At 46.8% G+C, this 22,384-nt stretch overlaps 1 protein-coding gene across 1 annotated transcript; it reads right to left on the bottom strand.

Moving 5' to 3' along the window:
- Positions 1–270: 270 nt before the first annotated feature.
- On the bottom strand, positions 271–2,618 carry MSC (musculin). The gene is made up of 2 exons (XM_030490924.1): positions 2,100–2,618; positions 271–1,310 (listed from the first exon to the last, which is right to left on the bottom strand). Exons 1-2 carry the CDS (start codon positions 2,616–2,618, stop codon positions 1,224–1,226), a joined length of 606 nt encoding a protein of 201 aa, XP_030346784.1. The 3' UTR covers positions 271–1,223.
- Positions 2,619–22,384: the final 19,766 nt, after the last annotated feature.

Here is a 22,384-nt window from a genome sequence, read left to right as displayed (position 1 = left end):
CATAAAAGACTATGGCAGTGAATTCTCTTAAGTTGTTAAAATGTGATTTTTTTCCCTGCGAATTTGTATAGTACTGTACTTCACATGAGCTGTTTGGGGTGAAAGTGTTCTTAGCTGGCTGTTGCTGGAGATGTAGCTGTTCTCAAGAGTTGAAGATGATAACTGTGTTTACAAAAGCGGGTTTCAAGAACGTGCATTGCAAAGAAAGATGTTGTATATTGATAGATTACCAATACTGATGCAGCCACACACTATCACAGTACCAGTAACTCATTGTAACAAAGCTTTTAATGTCATTTATAAAAAAATAGAGTTATTTACATTTGCAACTTATTTGATGGCATCCTCTTTTATTACAGCATTTGAATCAGTGAAGAAATGTCACCAGAACTCATTTGAGGATAAATTTTTCCAAGATAAGCATGACAGTACAGGAAAAAATGTTTAAAACATTGTGAATTCTTGTTACTTTGCAGCAGCATGCAAACTCACCCTTTACAACACATGCACTCTGGCCTTATGGTAAGCAGAATTCCCTTCTGGATTAAGACAAGGAAACTGCCACATTTCTAGGGACAGTCCCACATTCTTACATGTGGCACTTCAAGACATAACCAAAGGAATTAGTTTAGTTCCAATGGACAGAATGTAGCCACTTAAAACGTTTTTAAGAAAACTCTGGGTAAAAGGACAAAAAAATAAAAATATGACTATACTTATTGCATAGTTGCAGTAAATCAGATCCATGAATACAAAAGCCATCAAAATATATTATACATCTGAGTTTCAAAGCTACTCTAAAATACTGCTTTACTTTAGAATACAAATAACACTGTTTGGGGTTAGTTTGTAGAGTTGTATTTTGGTCCATGCTGTTAATTCTATATCATTATATTCCTCTTCCGCTAGTTCAAAAGCCTCAGAACAACAAGTCCTCAGGCAGTGGCAAGAATGATGAAGCCTAATCTCAGGCTTCAGCTGCTGCAATCAGTTCATAAAAACTCTAATTTCAACCACCTCCCTTCTTTACTGTTTTAAATAAACTTCCCTCAGAACTCTAAGGGAGAAGAATGTCAGGGGCATGGATTTAACACTGTTAGAGATGGGAGTTTGTCCCCATCTAGTCTTGAGCCGATAAATCACAGCTTTTAAGAATATCCAGCCCATACAAAGGAAAAAAGGATCATTAGCAACAACAACAGCAATAAAACAATTTACTGTGACTATGCGGTAGTTCCACATAATCTGCTGGCAGTAGAAACTTCTTTGCTGTCAGAGTCGGGTCTTCCTGAAACCACAAATGGCCAAGTCTGTAAGCAAAAAAAAAAAAAAAAAAAAAAGAAAAAGAAAGGCATTTCATATTAAAAAGAAAGTTTATCCTGGTATGAAAATGGAGCTTTATTACTGATAGATGTCTAACTCTGGTTCAGTTGCAAACACGTCATCATGTTTTAGTCCCTGTGGGAAGCACAGAGTGAGCTGGGTTCCTCTAACATATATTTTCATTACGTTTTTCATTGTAATTAAAAGCTCTGCAATAGGGCTGCCATGGTCAGCAACAAATCGTTCTTATAAAAAATGCAATAATCCTCTCGCTTTGCAACTGTTTGCATCACTTTCTAAACAAAAAGCAGATAAAGTATCAAACCCCAATCACTCTGCACCACATAAGCAACCTTTCTACCCCTGTGGCACGCATCAGGCACTAGTTCTGTACCGATGAACTGGTGACGGCGTGCCTGTGCTCCAAGCCAGCCCGCAGAACGATTACTCCTTTTTCGGACATTAAGCTTGTCTAATGCCCGAGGAATTTATTTCTTTAGGGTCCCCCGCTCCGGCTCCCCAGCACGGACACACCCGCCATCACCCTAAACCAGACCCAGCTCTCGGGTCGCCCCTGGGGCGAGGATTACCAGGGATTTGCAAAACGGCCAGAGCCGCTCCGCGGCTCCTTCCCGAGTGAGCACGGCCCGGCGGGGCTGCCCCGGGGGTGCCTTGCGGGGTGTCCCGAGGCCTCTCCCCTAACACGGTGGGGCCCCTCACCGCGCCTCCCGAAGGCGCCGGGGCCGCGCCCGCCTGCGCGCCCCTCTGCGCCGTACCAGGTTGACGGGGTGGACGTAGCCGTTCTCGTAGCGGTCCTCCTGCAGGAGCTGCCGGAGGTGGGCGATGTAGCTGGACGCCAGGCGCAGCGTGTCCAGCTTGGACAGTTTGGTGTCGGGCGGCACCCAGGGCAGGCTCGTCTTCAGCCGGGAGAACGCCTTGCTCAGCACCCGCATCCGCGCCCGCTCCCGCGCATTGGCCGCGTTGCGCTGGGACTGCTTCCCCTCGGGCGGCGGCCCCCGCGGCCCCGACACCGCCTTCTTGCCCCCGGCGCCGCCGCCCCGCGCCCGCTTCCTCTTGCAGCCGCTGCCCGCCGGCCCGGCCGCGCAGCTGCCCTCGCCGTCCTCCTCCTCCTCATCTTCCTCTTCCTCCTCCTCCTCCGCCGCCGACGAGTTGTCCCCCGAGGGGTAGAGCTCGCCGCGGGGCTGGCGCTTGGCCGGCGGCGGGTAGTCCAGCTGCAGCGCCCGCAGGTCCATGTCGGGCAGCTCCTCCGCCTCGCTCCCGGAGCCCGCGGACATCGCCCCGGGAGGGAGGCAGGGAGGCGGGCGGGCCGGAGGGGGCGGACGGCCGAGGCGCGCCGGGGAGTCGGCGCAGTGCTGGTGCCGGAGGGGAAGGGGGGGCGTAGGGGGGGCGCGGAGGGGGATGCACCCCTCGACAGCGCTATATATCTGGGTGTCCGCGGAGCGAACCATCTGCCTGGCGGAGCGGGGGAGTGGGGGCGCGGAGAAGGGGTAGGACCCGGCGGAGCCCCGCGCTGGGGGCGGCGCCTCTCCGCGCTGGCCCGCGGAGCCGGACCCGTGTGGAGCGGACGGGGATGGGGATGTCTCCAGGTGTATGTGTGCTCTGGTGAATAACGCCGCCGTGCGAATGAGCTCTTTCCCACCGGGACAGACCCCGCTCCTCACCCCGGAGGACGGAAAATACCCGCGGGGCTCATCCCGCGAGTGCTTTTGCGGGGAGAGGGACACCGCTCTCCCAGTCGGCTGCGGCTGGGCTAAGGCTAACCGCGGCCCGGGGCTCTACCGACCCCAACCCACCGGCATCAGCTCTCCCTCTTGCCTTTCCTTCGCGGTCGGATTTTTCCACCGCGCACACCCTCGCAGCTGAGTGGTGCGGCAGGACGGGGCCAGGTCTTCCCCTGCCCGCCCTACTTCGAGCGGTGGCGGCGCCCCTCCGCCGGAGCGGGCGAGGGCAGCGGGGACGCGGCTCCCAGGGGTGTGTTGGTGGTTTCTGGGGAGCAGTGCGAGAGGTCGCTGGAAACGTGCGGGCTGTGTTTTGATGGCGTCAACAGCTTTGGGGGAAGCTACAGGCAGTAGCGAGTGAGTACAACGTGTCCGAGGCGTTCCCCTTCCTCAGAGCAATTAGTTAAAAGCCAGTTAATTGGGCTGCGTAGACCTCTGTGTCACAAAACAAATAAAACGAGATAATTTTTCAAGGTATTTGCGGTTTTTTTTTTCCCTAACAAATTCTGTGCTACAGCTTTTATGGAGTCCATGGGAAAGTGGGGGACCCAGCATTCACTGGAAATGCTGATATGCAAATTAAACAGGGGTGTAAATAAATAAACCGACCATTTGTATCCCACCCCCGAAAAGATCTCTTCTTTCTGAGATGAATAAACTACAGTTTGGTTCCTCGCTGGCCTTCACGACCCTGCCTGGATACGGTTAACCAGAATAAAAACTCACTTCGCAGAAAAGAACCTAATTACTACAGCAGGTGGAAAGAACTTGTCCCGCAATTTTTATTCCCGGTTTTTCCCTTCCATTTCTCAATCCCGGCCGAGTGGAACCTTCCCGGCTGTTGCCGCACAACTTTCCTGGCACCGTCGGCCGCCTTTTCGCCCAGCGCTTTGCGCTTCCCTCCCCGCCAACCCTGTGGTCTTACCGAGGGCCACTTAACGCTGTGTAAACCTCGGCTTCACCCGCTGGGGCTAGAACCACATCAGAGCCGGGTTTAACAGCGACCTTTCCAAGTGAAACTTGACATTTCTTGAACCACCGAAACAGGCAGCTGATCTTGCAACTGGATCTCTTGAACTTGGTTTGACACTGTGATGCTCTGGCTGGGTCCCGCAGGCTCTGCGGTGAAAGGGCAGCGCGCCGGGCTTCGGGCTTGCTCTGCCTCCCCAATTAGCCTGCATTATCCCTACAAATATAGATATATATATAAAGATACTGGAGGGGAAGAGATATAGGTTTACTTTTTCCACCCATCTGGGTTGTTTATACAGGTGCGGGCTGAACGCTTTCCCTGCTAAAGATTAATGGGAGAAAGTGCAGGATTTCTTTAAACAAAGAATAAAATGGTACCCAGTCTGAAAAGCCGCAATGGCAAATCTCACCTTTCGCGCCTACCTCTGCCTCGGCGGATTAAAGGCGACGCATAATGGATACTTCGCCTCGTTTAAGGAAAAGACTGGGGTTGAGGCGGGGGGGAAGAAAGGGGGGATAGCTAAATTCCCAGGTCGTCTTTGTCTGCGTCTTGGTTAGTAAAGGAAATGGGAAGTTCAACTGAGTAAATCAGGAGTGAGCCTCAGGGATTACTTCGGATTTACACCCAACGAAAGCGAGCAGACCTGACTCCTCTCGCATCCATCAAATTGCTACGCCCCTGATGAAGATATCATTTTCAGGATGAAGTCTTTGATGGGGCCAGGGCATTACATCATGTTTCCATTTGTCAAGACTTTGATCCTTTCTGCTGTCTGTGTGCCGAGTACGGAAAATACCCCTGGTGTACCAGGGCAGCATTTTACGCCCGTTTTCAGGTGCAGCCCCTTTCCCGTTTCCCCGTTAAAGAGTAAACCCCGGATCTGATCTATGCCCGGACTCCGAGGCCAGCATCCTCCCCGGTTTCAGGGTCCGCTCCTCAGCGCTGTGTGCGGTGCTGGTGCATCAAAACCCGGCATGTGTGCGAGGGGAAGGAGCAGGAGCTAAACCAGCTCCTGCCTGAGAAGGAGCTGCAGAGATGGCCTGTCCCAGGGAGCTCTGCCTTGGCCACGAAAAGCAGCTTCTCTCTGCTGAGGGGAGATCCCCTGTTTGGGGAAGCGCACTGGGACGGAGAGTTTTTCCTCACGCTTTTCCAGAAGGTGTTTTGGTAAATAAATGTAACCAATCAACCCAAGCATAGAGGATTCCCCGCAAACCAGAGTTCTCCTTTGTCTTTGCAGTAGATGAGAGCGTTTTGTGCAGCGTCTGGGGACCGGGGAGGGACGGCGCGGCGCCGGGCCAGGTGGAGAGCTGATAACCGACAGGTATCTGGGATGAGGCAGAGGGGTTGAACCCTTTGATTTTCTTCTTGAAGTTTAAGAATAAATTATAGCAAAAAAAAAAAAAAAAAAAAAAAAAAAAAAAAACCCAGAGGCCAGGTCTGTAAAACGCAGGTTATCTCCGAGGGTAGGAGAGGGTACTGCTAAAAGCCCCATGTCCTTCGGATTCTGGGGTGTTGGCAGGGACAAAGCAGGGTGGAGGAGGGAGATGATGTGTTCTCGATAAAGTGCTTTAAATAAGGCTTTCCTCTGGCATTTGTCCTTTCCTCGAACTCAGCAGCGTTACTGAGTCACTTCTCTCCGACCTAAAAGCACACTTAACACTTTTGCGGAAAGACCTCAGTGTAACAAGGGCGGGTTTATTCACTTTATTCATTTTCTGGCAGTGGTGAGGAAGGCAGGATGTCTGGGGCGGGGGAAGGACAGCGTCTGGCAAACGTCTCAGTCTTGATCTCTCCGCGAGGGTCTACAACACACAACCAGGCTGCGTGAAAGGCGGGCAGGACTTCTACCACGAAAGGGATGGATGCTCGGCATTGCTGGTCCTGTGGCAAAAGCAGGTGGATGAATTATAACCTTTGCTCTAGGTGGTTAGATGCCACCTGGAGCAAATACGCCTCTGCGTAGCTCAGAATACCCAGTAAAGGCACCTAGTGAAGGGAGAAGTGTGCAGTGTCCCTCATTCCTTCTTCCTAATCGTGTCTACATAAGCCTCTGTTCGCTGCAGCCCGTGTCGCGGTGCCCTGTCCTTAACCAGAGGTCTGGCCCGGGGCGAAGCGCCGCTGAAGGACGCCCTTTCCTGTTATTGCTTCCCAAGACGGCAGCTACCTGCCGGGGGATGCCCTGTAGGAGCTCCCCGGGGGCTTGGGGAGGGGGGTCTTGAAAGCATCGCGGGGGGTGCAGGAACCTCTCGAGGGGTTATTGGAAATGAGCGTGTGTCTGTGTGTATTTACTGGGGGGGCGGCTCCGCTCCCCGAGAGCCGGCCGGGCCCTTTCCCTGCCGTCGGGGGACATTGGGCTTGGGCGACCGCCGGCCCTGCGGAGGCAGCCTTGGGCTCCGGGAGGAGAAGGCACCCACTCCAGCGGCGGGGCTGGTTGTACCCCTGAGCGGGATGGGGCGGGGGGCTCGTGCTCCTCCCCCAGCGACCCTGAGCGTGAGCGGGGACATGTTTTTAAAATACAATAATAATAATAATAATAATAACATCCCAAAATCCACAGGTTTGTCCTTCGAGCCGCTAATTTCCCGAAGGGGGATCCTGCCCCGCAGCACCAGGCAAGAACATCTTCCCAGAGGAAAGAAATCGATCCCTGTTATTTGCTCCTCTCCCCACGTTTCCAGTGCAATAACAACAGCAAGACATTATCAGCTGTAAAGGATCGCTGCTTTCCCGGAGTTTAGCCAGCAGCGAGTTTTGTTCAGGTATCCCCAACTTTCAGCAGGGTTTCCCCTGTGGAATAGCCAGGCAAACTCTCTAAATACCTCCTGGCGCCAGAAGAAAGTTCTCATGTAATAGATACCTGCTCGTGTGAGAACACGGATTCTGCTCACTTTGTCAATCAGCCGTGTGTGTGTGTGTATGTGTGTGTTTGAGGAGAGGGAGATAGAGATTTCTTTTAATTAAAAAAAGAGAAGTATTTTTCACAAATTCTACTTTTTTTAATGATGCTTGGAGGTGTGCTCTTGGCCTAAAAGGACCAGAATTAATGGTGCCGTTTAAAGCACAGTTTATTTCTTCTCTTGGAGCAAATTAGCTGGAATAACAAGCAAACATTAGGCAAGAGGAAACACTGTGTTAGTCTCCTCCTTGTGTTTCACTCTGAGAGGGAAGACCACCAGAGCAATGCGGAAGAGATGGGGAGAGATAACACCACTGCAGCACTTCATTATACTTGAACGCTCCAGCATACTCACTGGCTTTGGCTGGGCTACAGCAGAGCAGATGGAGGAGTGCAGCTTCCCCAGGAACCGCTAGCAAAGTCAGTGGGGGCTCTCAGATGAGGGCACAGCTGATGAGACAGCTTTGTGGTCAGCAGGGAGAAAAACACTGCCCAGAGTTGCCCAGAGTCAAAGAAACCCTGGCACTCTGGCATTGTGTCACCAGCTGTATTGAGGGAAGGCTGGCAAGGGCACATAGTACATGCAGACAGCAGTGCCAGCAGCCTTATATTCGATTATCTGATAAAATTATTCCTCTTTTTTTCTTGGGAAAAAATTTTCTATGGAAAGCACCTAGGCAGCCTCTTGATCGAGACAGGTTAGCATCTTGCAACGCCTTACTTCAACAGTGCTCAGGCTTTCAATGTTCAAGCCATGTTGGGATAGATGCTCTTTCTCTTATAAGAGACAGCATTGCTCTGGCTGTGCTCTGATCCCCTTTGCAGAATATTGTTTATCTGAACCTAATATTCACTTTTCCAGCTATTTGAATTGGTGGACCTATAATGCACCTAAGTTTTAAATTCATAAAATTACAAGTGACGACATCCCCCACTATTGGGCTAATTCTGGATCTGAGACATATGACATGACATGGTTCCAACAATGATTTTAAGATATAATAGACATGTTTGGTTTTTTTTGTTTGTTTGTTTTGGATTTTGTGTTTGGGGTTGTTTTTTTTTTGATGTGTGTGTGTTTTGTTGTTTGGGGTGCGGTTTTTTGGGATTTTTTTTTTTCCCTAGAATGTAATCTTGACATATTTAGGTAGGTCTGTATTTAGAAAGGAAGATCTTAAAGCGATAGCTAAAGAATTCAGCTATGATGTTCTAACAGCAATTTTCCCACTTTCTGAATGCTTGTTTCCATATCCTACATAATATTAAACCAGAAGTCTTGTTCTTTTCTCAGTACAGTGAAAAAGTGCTCCAACATCTGAAAGCACTTCATAACTGTAGTAATGCTTTAAAGTTTAAGTAGCTAAAATGTTCCAGAGTCTCCCAGGCTGCTTCCCCTGATGATCTTACGGTATTCTCTTCACAGATACTTCTTGATTCCTGAAGTTGAATTCTTTTCCAATTTATTTTGTGGTCTGTCTTCCTTTTTATTTTGTGATGGTGGCCATATTCAGGCACATGGCCTTTTTTTTAATTATTATTATTTATTTCTTAGGACAAGGCATAAGACCTGAAAACCAGAATGGATTTTGAGGCCATACATTACAAAGAGCAGTGAAATAAGCTTTTGTAGATGTAACTGTCATATTCACAACTCAAATGGTGAACCTTTAGAGAGGGTTTCCTATATTCAGAAAAAAATCTCTTTTTTAGAAAAAGCTGTGCAGACTTCACATAGTGATGATCAGATTTATAGGAGACACACCCACATGATTTAATCCTGCAGAATATCTCTATTAACAGAATATTAACTCTTAAACCAATGACTGGAGATCTAGAGATCTCTTTCTGCTTTCTGGAGACCTTTAAACTTTACCTTTTTTCTTTGACAGTTCTTTGTTCATAGGAGGCACAGGTGGGGTCAGACTTTTGTCTTTCACCTTACCTTACTTTACCATTTGAATTATATTAATAGCTAGTTATCGAGAACAAGCCAGTCAGCAGTTGGAAAATAAAATGCATATGGGTTTATCTACATTTTGTTAAATGAAATGGCTATTCTGTCAATACCAGGGTTCTTGCAAAGATGAACCTGTGCTATTAAAGGAAACCTGTACACATCATACAAGAACTTTTTTATAATTATTACTTGAAATAAAACAGAGCAAATAGGATGCATTCCTTGTATTTTGAATAGATGCCTGCGAAAAGAAAAATGACAACACTACTAAGCAAGTTCATCAACTAGCATTAAAAATTATAAAGCCATCAACTTTAACTGAGCTCACACAGTGGCACAAGTTGAAACTCTGAATCACAGTGTCTAGGTCTTTTCCTGTGGACCTTGGGTTAAAATAAAAAAACCTTCATGCCAAAATAAGTAGAATTGCATTTGGCATAAATCTGGAAAAAAAAAAAAAAAAAAGAGTGCTTGACTAAGGACCTCTTGATGCAACTAAAAATATACTGTAATGGATTCCACAGTCCTTCTGAGAGTGACACTACATAGTCATCTCTCAAGGATGTTATTCTATGTGAAACCCGGGTTTAAGGACATTTATGAACTCTCTCACAGGTGTACTTAGCATTACTTAGATAGTCATCAGTATATAAAGCAGTATGTATTAAATAACATATGTCTTTGAAAACAAGCACAGGCTGAGATACATGTTCTACTGGTAAGTAAGCTTCTCTTAATTAATTTTATCATTCTTCCATGGGGAAAAAAAAGGACAAAGATTACTTTAGAAAGCACCCAGGGCCTTTTCAAAAGTAGTGTTGTCTACTTCGAGATGGAATTGGATCTTCATAGTAGCTACTGCAAAAACCCGTTGAATTCTGATTACTGCATTTCTACTATCCCCTTAACTGACCATTTCTGAGGAAAGATTATCAGGAACCAATAGAATGTTTTTCTGGCCTTGTTATCCAATCTTGTGTGCACTTGCAGTAGTATACTGTGTAGCATGCTTTAAGACTTAATTGTTGATTTGTTCACCTTAATTGGTTTAAAAAGTGCAAGTGCAACCTGCTCATAAATTGGTTGTTAAAGGAAAGTACATTTGCAGTTGACTTATCTTGACTATCATTACTTGCAGTTCTCCTTTACCTCTTTCTTAGGCTGTGATTGCACCTCGAGGCAGCTGGTTTGACATTGCACTGCTCATGAGTGGTCAGGATCCCATGCTGCCATAATGTAATGGATGCTAAAAAGAGTAAGCTGCTGTTTTGCTTTCATGAATCAGGATCTTACTCTATGTTACAGGGTCAAATGGAGAACTTTGCCTTAGACACTGCCAGTGCTTTGCAGCAAGGTGACAAGGGGCAGGATAATGTGATTCACAAGGCAGAAGTTAGTGTGACCCGCTCAACTGGAAATAATGCTTCCAGCAAAGTGTTATGATTGCTTTGGAAAGTATTAATTCTTTTTGGTCTATGTACAAGTAGACTGAAGACATACATCTATTCTATTCAAACAAAACAATGAAGCAGTCATCAGAAATTAGACTGAGTGGTTGTATAGGAGGAAATGCAGCTGATGTATCTATTCAAGAGTATGATGCTCTACTCATTTGTACATACATTGCCCCAGATTTCCAGGTGAAACCAGCAACATAACACTTCCGTTACAATTAAATTAGAAGATCTTTGCAAGAAATTACTCACACACTAGAGCAATTGTAAGTTTTATATGTTTATCTTTGTATTTTTCTTAAAGCCTCTGAAACTCCTGGACACACAAACCTTTCAGCAGACAATCCTAATATCATCTGATCCAAATTATGAGTTGTCTGATTATTTCCTTGTTTATTTCCTGTTTATTCCTAACAAAGCATTTAAAACATGGAAATTATCTAACCTTGAAACAGGGAAATCATATTTCTTGATATAGCCATTTTCTGAATGTCTTCTTTATCAAGTTTGTTCAGTCTAGAAGCAAGGTGTTTATTGTTCTTGGAGAAATTCCACAGTTGCTTAATGAGCAAGAGTCAAAGGCAAAAGCAAAGACAAAAGCAAAGGCAAAGTGCTTTTGTCTTTGAGAATGCTCCTATGATAACATGCTTATATCTATCAGCTTATAAAAAGGCTCTGAAAACAGAGAGAACTGCCTAAAAATTTAACTTAGTGCTTTGGCTGGAGCTATCCTGATCTTAATGCTGTGCATTCTGCTTTTGTGAGTGCTTGATGTACAGACCCGATATAAAATAAGGGCTGCATTATTTGGCTGCTGTTTGTAAAAATGAAAGCGTAAGGTGAAAGATGAGTAACTCCAGGTCTATGGGGAGCTGGTGGGGTATGGATACAGCAGATAGTTTATTGCTGCGCTTGGAGGAATGATCACGAGGTTCAGTGAGTTCATCAGATTTGTAGTAGAATATGGGTAATAAAAAAACTACAGATGCATGTAATCAGTCCTTCAAGCACTGAATACCTCTCTGAGTGAAAAAGGTGCTTTAAAAAAACCTGTGACATCAGTATCTGGTAAAAAAGTGGGGCTCCTGCATTCCAACCAAGCAGAAAGGAACAAACAGACCAACTAACAGACCTTTGAAGATGTAACCATTATATTCAAGGTTGTTATTTATCATATTGTAGAAAAACAAACTACTCAATTTGCTTACCTAAAAGAGCATGTCAGGAGGCAGTAAGAAGGCTATAGGTGTGGTTTCTCATGACTTCAGAAAGAAGAGCTTCACAGTAGCATCCTGAGAAATGTTCATCCTAACCAGAGACTGGACTTACACAGCAAAAGCTGCGGAGATTTATGTGGTCTCAATGGATTATTATTAGTGTTTGGAAATCTCACAATATTACTAAATGGATATAATGACAGGAATGGAAAAAGAATTTGGATGGATTATGTATTAGATTGGAACAAAGATATCGATTGTACATTAATGTTGATCAATGCCTGCATCCTCAACATAAGTAGAAACATTGAAAGGCAGGTTCGAGCATACCTTCTGATGCCTTTAGTGAAACAGATTGTTTTTATCAAAACTACCTGAAAGATTTTTCATGCCTAAGATTCAGCTGATGCCAAACTAAGATGCAGGTGAAGATAGATGATGACCACAATAATAAATTCTTAAGCATCCCTGCAATTGGAAGTAGTCAGTTGTGGTAATGATGGGTAAGTTTTCCAGTGAATAAATACACATTAAAATCAGAAGGGATATTTCACTTCAAGAATATGTAAACAACTTACTTTGGTTTTATGCTACACTAAAAAAAGTAAAAATAGTTGCCATCTGTCTGGAGCAAGCCCAACCGAAGTGAGAAAAATAAGGTCATGTCCAAGACCCACAAGGCTAATCCTTTACATGATTTTGTGTAAATCACTGTGGTTTTAGGATGATAGAATGATTCAAGGGGGCATGTTCTGCCCTTCTTTACCTCAATATTAGCATTTATGTGAGATACATAGCTAGTACCTCTGTACTTAGCTATGTGTAGATAAATTTGCATAAACTTTTTTAGGGTACAGTTCATCTCAACTAAGTTCAGTCATCTCAAGGTTTGTTATCACAACTCAGCTAGTTAGGAGTGAGTGGAAAGAGTTATAGTTTATAGGTCAAAATGTCACCTATTAAATTTGTTATATGAAATGCCAAAATGTGGGAGGCATTCATGAGGCAGCATACTGAAAATCTGCACTGACATCCATTTCTTTCTCTGTGTTCTTTAGATGAATAAGATGTTGAAGCTTAGGCACATTCAGGCAGAAAAAGAGATCATGCCTGAATGGGAAAGGAAATATGATTAGAAAGATCTTTGTTTTGGGGAGAACTTTGCCTTTTAGCAGAGGCAAAGATTAGTGAGAAATTAGGCTTTGTACCAGAAACCTTTATGGCGTGTCCTTTGTTTCTCTAGAACTCTACCATGAACAGCAAAATTGGAGCATGCTATGCAATATATATATCAAAACTTATGTTTCTTTCAGTTCCTCTCCTCATCCTTGCCATGCTCAATAATTGTATCTGAACAAAAGAGTATTGACTGCCGTTTTCAAGCAACCATGCTACTCATCTTCATTCATAATATCCTTTTTAAGATAAATTCAGGAAGGATAAAATAATCAGGAATAGTATAACATACTCTGCTTCACCACCCCTGCCTATTCCCAGTCTTGCTTTGTTAGCATATCAAAATGAATTTAAGAAGAAAGAATAATTGTATTGAGTCCTAAAGTCCATTCAATCCAGTCCTGTCTTAGTAGCTAAAAGTAAATATCTTGAACAGTGTAAGAATATGACAAGAATATGGTGATATTCCTCAGTAGTCTCTCTCAACAACCAATAATTTGAGCTTCAGTAATTTTCTGATACAGAAATTTAGTCTTTAAATGTCACAGACCTTGATAGATTTTTCTTCTTTGGGTTGACTTTGGAATCCATGTACACTTTTGTCATGCCAGTATTCTACAGCCTAATTAAATACATACTGTGACAAATCACTTTCATTAATTTAAGGGCAGAGTAAAGGTGGATTAAGAAGCTTATAGGAGACTTAGGCTGCCACAAAACACACTAAATCATATGTGCAGACTGTGTTGTCCGCATTGGGTGTACACAGTAAATCCTGTGTGCCGTATTTCCTGTGAATGTGCATTCCAGCTGGGTGGGACTGGTGTGGTGGGTTTATCACAGTCAGCTCTGGGCAGAAGACATCCTGACAGCTGAAGACTCAACGTCTTCATTTAAACTATAATCTGAGACAGAAGTCATAGAATCATAAAATCATTTAAGTTGGAAAAGACATTTAAGATCATTGAGTCCAACCATTAACCCAGCACTGCCAAGACCACCACTAAGCCATATCCCTAAGTGCCACGCCTACATGTGTTTTAAAAACCTCCAGGGATGGGGAATCAACCACTTCTCTGGGCAGCCTGTTTCTGTGCTTGACAACCCTTTCAGTGAAGAAATTTTTCCTAATATCCAATCTAAATCTCTGTCGTGGTTTGAGCCCAGCCGGTAACTCAGAACCACACAGCCGCTCGCTCACTCCCCCCCCCACTTCTTCCTCCCCCCGCTCCCGGAGGGATGGGGAGGAGAATGGGAAGAATGCAACTCCCACGGGTTGAGATAAGAGCAGTCCCGCAACTAAGGTATAACACAAAACCACTACTGCTACCACCAATGATAATAACGATTAGTGAAATAACAAGGGGAGAGGATACAATTGCTCACCACCCGCCGACCGATACCCAGCCCGACCCGAGCAGTGATCTGGGCCTTCCGGGTAACTCCCCCCGGTTTATATACTGGGCATGACGTGCTGTGGTATGGAATACCCCTTTGGCTAGTTTGGGTCAGGTGTCCTGTCTCTGCTTCCGCCCGGCTTCCCCTCCTCCCTGGCAAAGCATGAGACTGAGAAAGTCCTTGGTTGGAATAAACATTACTTAGCAACAACTAAAAACATCAGTGTTATCAGCGTTGTTCCCAGGCTGAAAGTTAAAAAACACAGCACTGCACCAGCTACTAAGCAGGAGAAAAATGACTGCTATAGCTGAACCCAGGACAGTATCCACCCCTTATTCCATACCATTCACGTCATGCTCAGATCCCACATCTCTCAGCACACCATCACCCCTGTCCCATATATACACATATATATACACCCACACCCACACACAGAGAAAGATATCGTTCCCTAGTCCATGGACCAATCCCTGTAAAATTGCTGAACTCATCCAGTCCATGATGTCAGGTTCCATCTCTTGTAATAGTCTTTCAGGGCAGGAGGGACGGTACATGGTGTTGGGTTGTTGCCTGCTGATGATACCGCCAAACTCATCTGGTCACTGCTGAGCTCATCTGGTTTCCTCAAAATTCATTCTTTGTTGAGGTGATGATCGGAGGGAAGTCAGGGTCAATGGCTGGTGACCTGAAGATATCTAGCTGGTGGGCTATAAAAGTGTTATAGAGCAGGCAACAGCGTACAATTGAGTTCATTGGCTGTTTTCCCCCAAAATCAAATCCCCTTGAGGTACACATCGGACTTCCCCATCTTCCCGCATTACCCACCAAGTATATCCAGGTCCCTGAGCAAAAGCAACCCCACGAGTGGGTTTGCCTTTACCTGAAGCAGGAATAACCCAGACTGTCTTCCCCAACAAATTCTTTATGTGCACCACAGGAACTTTATCCCCCTCTACAGTACGTAAAAGTTCTGATTGGGCTGGGCCAGCCCTGTTGGCAGATCCCCTACTGTTGACCAACCAGGTGGCTTTTGGTAAATGTGTATCCCAGTGTTTGAAAGTCCCACCACCCATTGCTCTCAGTGTAGTTTTTAACAGCCCATTGTACCGTTCGATTTTCCCAGAGGCTGGTGCATGGTAGGGGATGTGGTATACCCACTCAATGCCATGCTCTTTGGCCCAAGTGTCTATGAGGTTGTTCCGGAAATGAGTCCCATTGTCTGACTCAATTCTCTCTGGGGTGCCGTGTCGCCACAAGACTTGTTTCTCAAGGCCCAGGATAGTGTTCCGGGCAGTGGCATGGGACACAGCATATGTTTCCAGCCAGCCGGTGGTTGCTTCCACCATGGTAAGCACATAGCGCTTGCCCTGGCGGGTTGGTGGGAGTGTGATATAGTCAATCTGCCAGGCCTCCCCATATTTGTACTTCAGCCATCGTCCTCCATACCAGAGAGGCTTTAACCGCTTGGCTTGCTTAATTGCAGCACATGTTTCACATTCGTGAATAACCTGGGCAATAGTGTCCATCGTTAAGTCCACCCCTCGATCACGAGCCCATCTATATGTTGCATCTCTGCCTTGATGGCCTGAGGTGTCATGGGCCCACCGGGCTAAAAATAATTCACCCTTATGTTGCCAATCCAAGTCCATCTGAGCCACTTTAATCTTAGCAGCTTTATCCACTTGCTGGTTATTCTGGTGTTCCTCAGTGGCCCGACTCTTGGGTACATGAGCATCTACGTGGCGTACCTTCACCACCAGGTTCTGCACCCGAGCAGCGATATCTTGCCACAATGCAGCAGCCCAGATGGGTTTACTTCTGCGTTGCCAGTTGCTCTGCTTCCATTGCTGCAACCACCCCCACAGGGCATTTGCCACCATCCATGAGTCAGTATAGAGATAAAGTACTGGCCATTTTTCTCGTTCAGCAATGTCCAAGGCCAGCTGGATGGCTTTCACCTCTGCAAATTGACTCGATTCACCCTCTCCCTCAGCAGTTTCTGCAACTTGTCGCAGGGGACTCCACACAGCTGCCTTCCATCTCCGATGCTTTCCCACAATACGGCAGGACCCATCAGTAAACAAGGCATATTGCTTTTCACTCTCTGACAGTTCATTATATGGTGGGGCCTCTTCAGCACGCGTCACCTCCTCTTCTGGTGACATCCCAAAATCTTTGCCCTCTGGCCAGTCCATGATGACTTCTAGAATTCCTGGACGACTGGGATTTCCTATTCGAGCTCGTTGTGTAATTAGTGCGGCCCACTTGCTCCATGTAGCATCAGTTGCATGATGTGTAGAGGAGACCCTGCCTTTGAACATCCAACCCAGCACAGGCAACCGGGGTGCCAGGAGGAGCTGCGCTTCAGTTCCAATCACTTCTGAGGCAGCTCGAACCCCTTCATAGGCTGCCAGTATCTCTTTTTCAGTGGGAGTATAGCTGGCCTCGGATCCTTTATATCCCCGACTCCAAAAGCCAAGGGGTCGACCTCGAGTCTCCCCTGGAGCTTTCTGCCAGAGGCTCCAGGTAGGACCATTCTCCCCAGCTGCGGTATAGAGCACATTTTTCACATCTGGCCCGGCCCGGACTGGTCCAAGGGCTACTGCATGAACTATTTCTCGTTTAATTTGTTCAAAGGCTTGTTGTTGCTCAGGGCCCCATTTGAAATCATTCTTCTTCCGGGTCACGTGGTAGAGAGGGCTTACAATCAGACTGTAATTTGGGATGTGCATTCTCCAGAACCCCACAACACCTAAGAAAGCTTGTGTTTCTTTCTTGTTAGTTGGTGGAGACATTGCTGTTATCTTGTTGATCACGTCTGTGGGGATCTGGCGGCGTCCATCTTGCCATTTTATTCCCAAAAATTGAATCTCCTGTGCAGGTCCCTTGACCTTATTCCGTTTTATGGCAAAACCGGCCTTCAACAGGATTTGGATTATTTTCCTCCCTTTCTCAAAAACTTCTTCCGCTGTATCACCCCACACGATGATGTCATCAATGTATTGCAGGTGTTCTGGAGCTTGCCCCTGTTCCAGTGCAGTCTGGATCAATCCATGGCAGATGGTAGGGCTGTGTTTCCACCCCTGGGGCAGTCGGTTCCAAGTGTACTGGACGCCCCTCCAAGTGAAAGCAAACTGTGGCCTGCATTCTGCTGCCAAAGGGATTGAGAAAAATGCATTGGCAATGTCAATTGTGGCATACCACTTGGCTGCCTTTGACTCCAGTTCATACTGAAGTTCTAACATGTCCGGTACGGCAGCACTCAATGGTGGTGTGACTTCGTTCAGGCCACGATAGTCTACTGTTAATCTCCACTCTCCATTAGACTTTTGCACTGGCCATATGGGGCTATTAAAGGGTGAGCGGGTCCTGCTGATCACTCCTTGGCTCTCCAGTCTGCGGATCAGCTTATGGATGGGAATCAAGGAGTCTCGGTTGGTGCGATATTGCCGCCGGTGCACTGTTGTGGTCGCAATTGGCACTTGTTGTTCTTCGACCTTCAGCAACCCCACAACAGAAGGATCCTCTGAGAGACCGGGTAAGGTGGACAGCTGCTTAATTTCCTCTGTCTCCAAGGCAGCGATACCAAAAGCCCATCTATACCCTTTTGGGTCTTTGAAATACCCTCTCCTGAGATAGTCTATGCCAAGGATGCATGGAGCCCCTGGACCAGTTACAATGGGGTGCTTTTGCCACTTCCTCCCAGTCAGGCTGATTTCAGCTTCCAGCATAGTTAACGCTTGGGATCCTCCTGTCACTCCAGAAATAGAAATGGGTTTCACCCCTTGATAGCATGATGGCATCAGAGTACACTGTGCACCGGTATCTACTAGAGCCTTATACTTCTGTGGGACTGATGTGCCAGGCCATCTGATCCACACAGTCCAGTAAACCCGATTATCCCTCTCCTCCACCTGGCTGGAGGCAGGGCCCCTCTAATAGTGATCACAAAATTCTCCACTTCTGTCTTGTAGAAAGGGATTAGTATTCCTTATCACAGGAGCTGGAGTAAAATCAGCTCTTTCGCTCCATCTGGGAAACTGCTCGCCAGAGACTGGAGCAGCAGCTTTCCTGGGAGGATCATCCTTGACCATTGTTCTCCTCTTCAGTTCACGCACCCGTTGCTCCAGAGCTGAAGTAGGTTTTCCATCCCACTTTCTCATGTCTTCTCCATGATCCCGCAGGTAAAACCATAGGGTGGCCCGTGGCGTGTACCTCGTATATTTTCTTTCTCGAGCAGTAGGGCGCCTTCTGTTAATAGCTGAGACATGGGTTGGTACGCGTGGAGAGCTGGATAGATCGGATAAATCGTCTCTCAATTGTTTGAACTCCTGGGACAGTTTTTCCACAGCTGAAATGATGGAAGGGGTGAGATTGTCTTCGAACTCTCGGAGTTGACGAATCAGGCAATCCACTGTTGGTGATACTCCGTCATTCCAGGTCATTGATGCCAATGTGTGGGCATATGATGATGGCGCACTCCGTGTAAGTTTCCGCCACATGGGTCGTGTACATTCGACTTCATCTGGGTCTACGGATGTGTTCCTGGAATCCGGCCTACGATAGATCATCTCTATAATGGCTGATTCCCTCAGGGACTGGATGCCTTTCTCTATCGTGGTCCAGTTGGCTGAGCGATTCGTAATATCGTCTTTGTAGGGAAACCTTTCCTTCACAGCTGCCAGGAGCCGCCTCCAAAGACTGAGGGCTCGCTTCTCTCTTGCAATTGCTTTGTCAATTCCTCCTTCCTTAGCAAGTGATCCCAGCTGCTTGGCTTCCCTACCTTCTAGTTCATGACCGTCGGCCCCATTGTCCCAGCACCGGAGCAACCAGGTGACAATGTGCTCCCCTGGAAGACGGGTGAAATCTTTTCGCATATTCCGTAGTTCGGTTGAGGTCCGGGGTCGAGAAGTGACCTCTTCTTCTTCTTCCTCTTCCTCTGACCCACGTAGTAGTAACTCTTGTTCAGGTGCTGTTGCATATAGTAATGGCACTGGGTCTTCATCTTTCTTCGCTTCGCGGGTTGCTCTTTGTGCCTTTCGTTTGCTTTTGCTTACAGGGGCAACAGACATTGTCACAAACTGGACATTTGGTTTAGCTGCAGTGTTTGTCACTGTGGTTGGAGTGGCTGCAGTGTCTGCCACTAGGATTGGAGTGGTTGCAATGTCTATTGCTGGGGTTGGTGCAGCTGTTGTGCTTGGGAGTTGAGTAACACCAACAGCTGCATTATCTGTTGCTGTCGGGGTTTGAGTAGCTACTGTGCTTGTCACTGGGGTTGGTGTAGCTGCAGTGCTTGGAGTAGCCATATTGTCTGTTGCTGTCGGGGTTTGAATAGCTACTGTGCATGTCACTGGGGTTGGTGTAGCTGTGGTGCTTGGAGTAGCTATATTGTCTGTTGCTGTCGGGGTTTGAGTAGCTACTGTGCTTGTCACTGGGGTTGGTGTGGCTGCGGTGCTTGGAGTAGCCACATTGTCTGTTGCTGTCGGGGTTTGAGTAGCTGTTGTGCTTGTCACTGGGGTTGGTGTAACTGCTGTATTTGAAGTTGGAGTAGTTGCGTTGTCTGTTGTGGTCAGGGTTTGAGTAGCTGTTGTGCTTGTCACTGGGGTTGATGTAGCTGCTGTACTTGGAGTAGCTGTGTTGACTGTTGTGGTCAGGGTCTGAGTAGCTGCTGTGCTTGTAGTTGGCATAGCTGCGTTGTCTGTTGCTTTGCCATCAGATCCAGAGACATTTTTTTCCCTTTGAAGGTGCTGGATAGTGTTGAGCAGGGCTCTGTAGGCATAGGCCAAGCCCCAGCACGTTGCCAAAATTTGTCCCTCTCTGGTATAACCAGGACGACAGCACACCTCGTTTAAGTGTTTTACTAGTTTTTCCGGATGTTGCACTTGTTCAGTGGTGAAGTTCCAAAGCACTGGAGGGGCCCACTGGCCTAGGTACTTGCCCATACTATCCCACACACCCTGCCACTCATAACTGTCCAGCCTCAGGGAAAATCTCCTGGTGGTCCTCCTATATCGTCGTCTAACCCTAGACCAGATTCGAACCTGATACTGCTGAATTTTTGACATTAAACGAAATAGGATGTTCCTACGACGGGATGGCCGTGGGTAAAACACACTCCGTATGTTTGCCAACATGCTGATCCCCAGCACAATCAGCAGGCAGGTTTCAAGGGTACTCAAAGGCCATCTAAAACCTTCAGAACTCTCAATTGCTGTTGCAAATAGGCTGGTGGGGGAACAGGGGGTGAAAGAGAATGCTTCCTTCGTAAGTTTACCCCCCGAGGAGAAAAAAAAAGATATGCAATTGCTAAAATATTTCATTATATACCTCCCAATGTATAGTGGTGATGGCCACGCTGGAAGCACAAACCAGACCAGTTTCATGATCAATGAGTCTATTGTATTACAAGTCATTACCATGAAGTACAGTGAAACAAGAACCTTAGCCCAGGCCCCCCAGCCGATAAACGCTAAAACAGCAAATAGTGGCTGTAAGTAAGGTACAACATGCTGAAACTCTGAGATCAAGCGCAACACGTCTGAGAGCCAAATAATCACCATTGTGACGAGTAGTAACAATGAATGCTTATCACAAATATGATTAAACACACTCTGGTCAGATCTGTCGTTATCTCAACCTTTCGTGCCCCACGTTGGGCGCCAAAAAGAACTGTCGTGGTTTGAGCCCAGCCGGTAACTCAGAACCACACAGCCGCTCGCTCACTCCCCCCCCCACTTCTTCCTCCCCCCGCTCCCGGAGGGATGGGGAGGAGAATGGGAAGAATGCAACTCCCACGGGTTGAGATAAGAGCAGTCCCGCAACTAAGGTATAACACAAAACCACTACTGCTACCACCAATGATAATAACGATTAGTGAAATAACAAGGGGAGAGGATACAATTGCTCACCACCCGCCGACCGATACCCAGCCCGACCCGAGCAGTGATCTGGGCCTTCCGGGTAACTCCCCCCGGTTTATATACTGGGCATGACGTGCTGTGGTATGGAATACCCCTTTGGCTAGTTTGGGTCAGGTGTCCTGTCTCTGCTTCCGCCCGGCTTCCCCTCCTCCCTGGCAAAGCATGAGACTGAGAAAGTCCTTGGTTGGAATAAACATTACTTAGCAACAACTAAAAACATCAGTGTTATCAGCGTTGTTCCCAGGCTGAAAGTTAAAAAACACAGCACTGCACCAGCTACTAAGCAGGAGAAAAATGACTGCTATAGCTGAACCCAGGACAATCTCCCATTGAAGTGAAACTTGAAGCCATTTCCTCTCATCCTATCACTTGTTACTTGGGAGAGAAGACTGATAACCACCTCACTAAAAACTCCTTTCAGGTAGTTGTAGAAAGTGACATGGTTTCCCCCAAGCCTTCTTTTCTCCAGGGTAAACAACCCCAGTTCCATCAACGGCTCCTCTTAAGACTTGTCCCATAGACCCTTCACCGGCTTCATTATCCTTCTTTGTGCATGCTCCAGCACCTCAATGTCAGTCTTGTAGTGATGGGCCCAGAACTAAACACGGTATTCGAGGTACAGCCTCACCAGTACTGAGTACAGGGAGATGATCACTGCCCTAGTCCTGTTTGCCACACTATTGCTGATACAGGCCAGGATGCTGTTGGCTTTCCTGGCCACCTGGGCATAAGCTGGCTCATGTTCAGCTGGTTGTTGAGCAACACCCCCAGGTCCTTTTCCACTGGGCAGCTTTCCAGCCACTCTTCCCAAAGGCTTGCATAGGGTTGTTGTGGCCTAAATGCAGGACCAGACACTTAGCCCTACTGAACCTTGTACAACTGGCCTCAGCCAGCCTGTCCAGATCCCTCTGTAAAGCCTTCCTACCCTCCAGCAGACCAGCACTCCTGCTCAACTTGGTGTAATCTACATATTTACTGAGGGTGCACTCAATACCTTTGTCCAGATAATTAATAAAGATATGGAAAAGAACTGGCCTCCATACTGAGCCCTGGGGAACACCACTTGTGACCAGCGGCCAACTGGATTTAACTCTATTCACCAGCACTCTTTGGGCCTGGCCAGCTGTCCAGGCCACGAGCAGCCAGTTTTTCCAGGAAAATGATGTGGAAAATGGTATCAAAGGCTTTACTAAAGTCTAGGTAGACAACATCCACAGCCTTTCCTTCACCCTTTAAGCTTGTCACCTTGTCAGAGAAGGTCAGGCTAGTCAAGCAGGACCTGCCTTTACCTATGCTGACTGGGCGTGATCATCTGATTGTCCTGTGGGTTA

This window comes from Strigops habroptila, chromosome 1, assembly GCF_004027225.2.
Source record: "Strigops habroptila isolate Jane chromosome 1, bStrHab1.2.pri, whole genome shotgun sequence".
NCBI lineage: Eukaryota > Metazoa > Chordata > Aves > Psittaciformes > Psittacidae > Strigops > Strigops habroptila.
The sequence above is the reverse complement of the archived record's forward strand: the minus strand, read 5'-3'. Positions and strand labels throughout refer to the sequence as shown.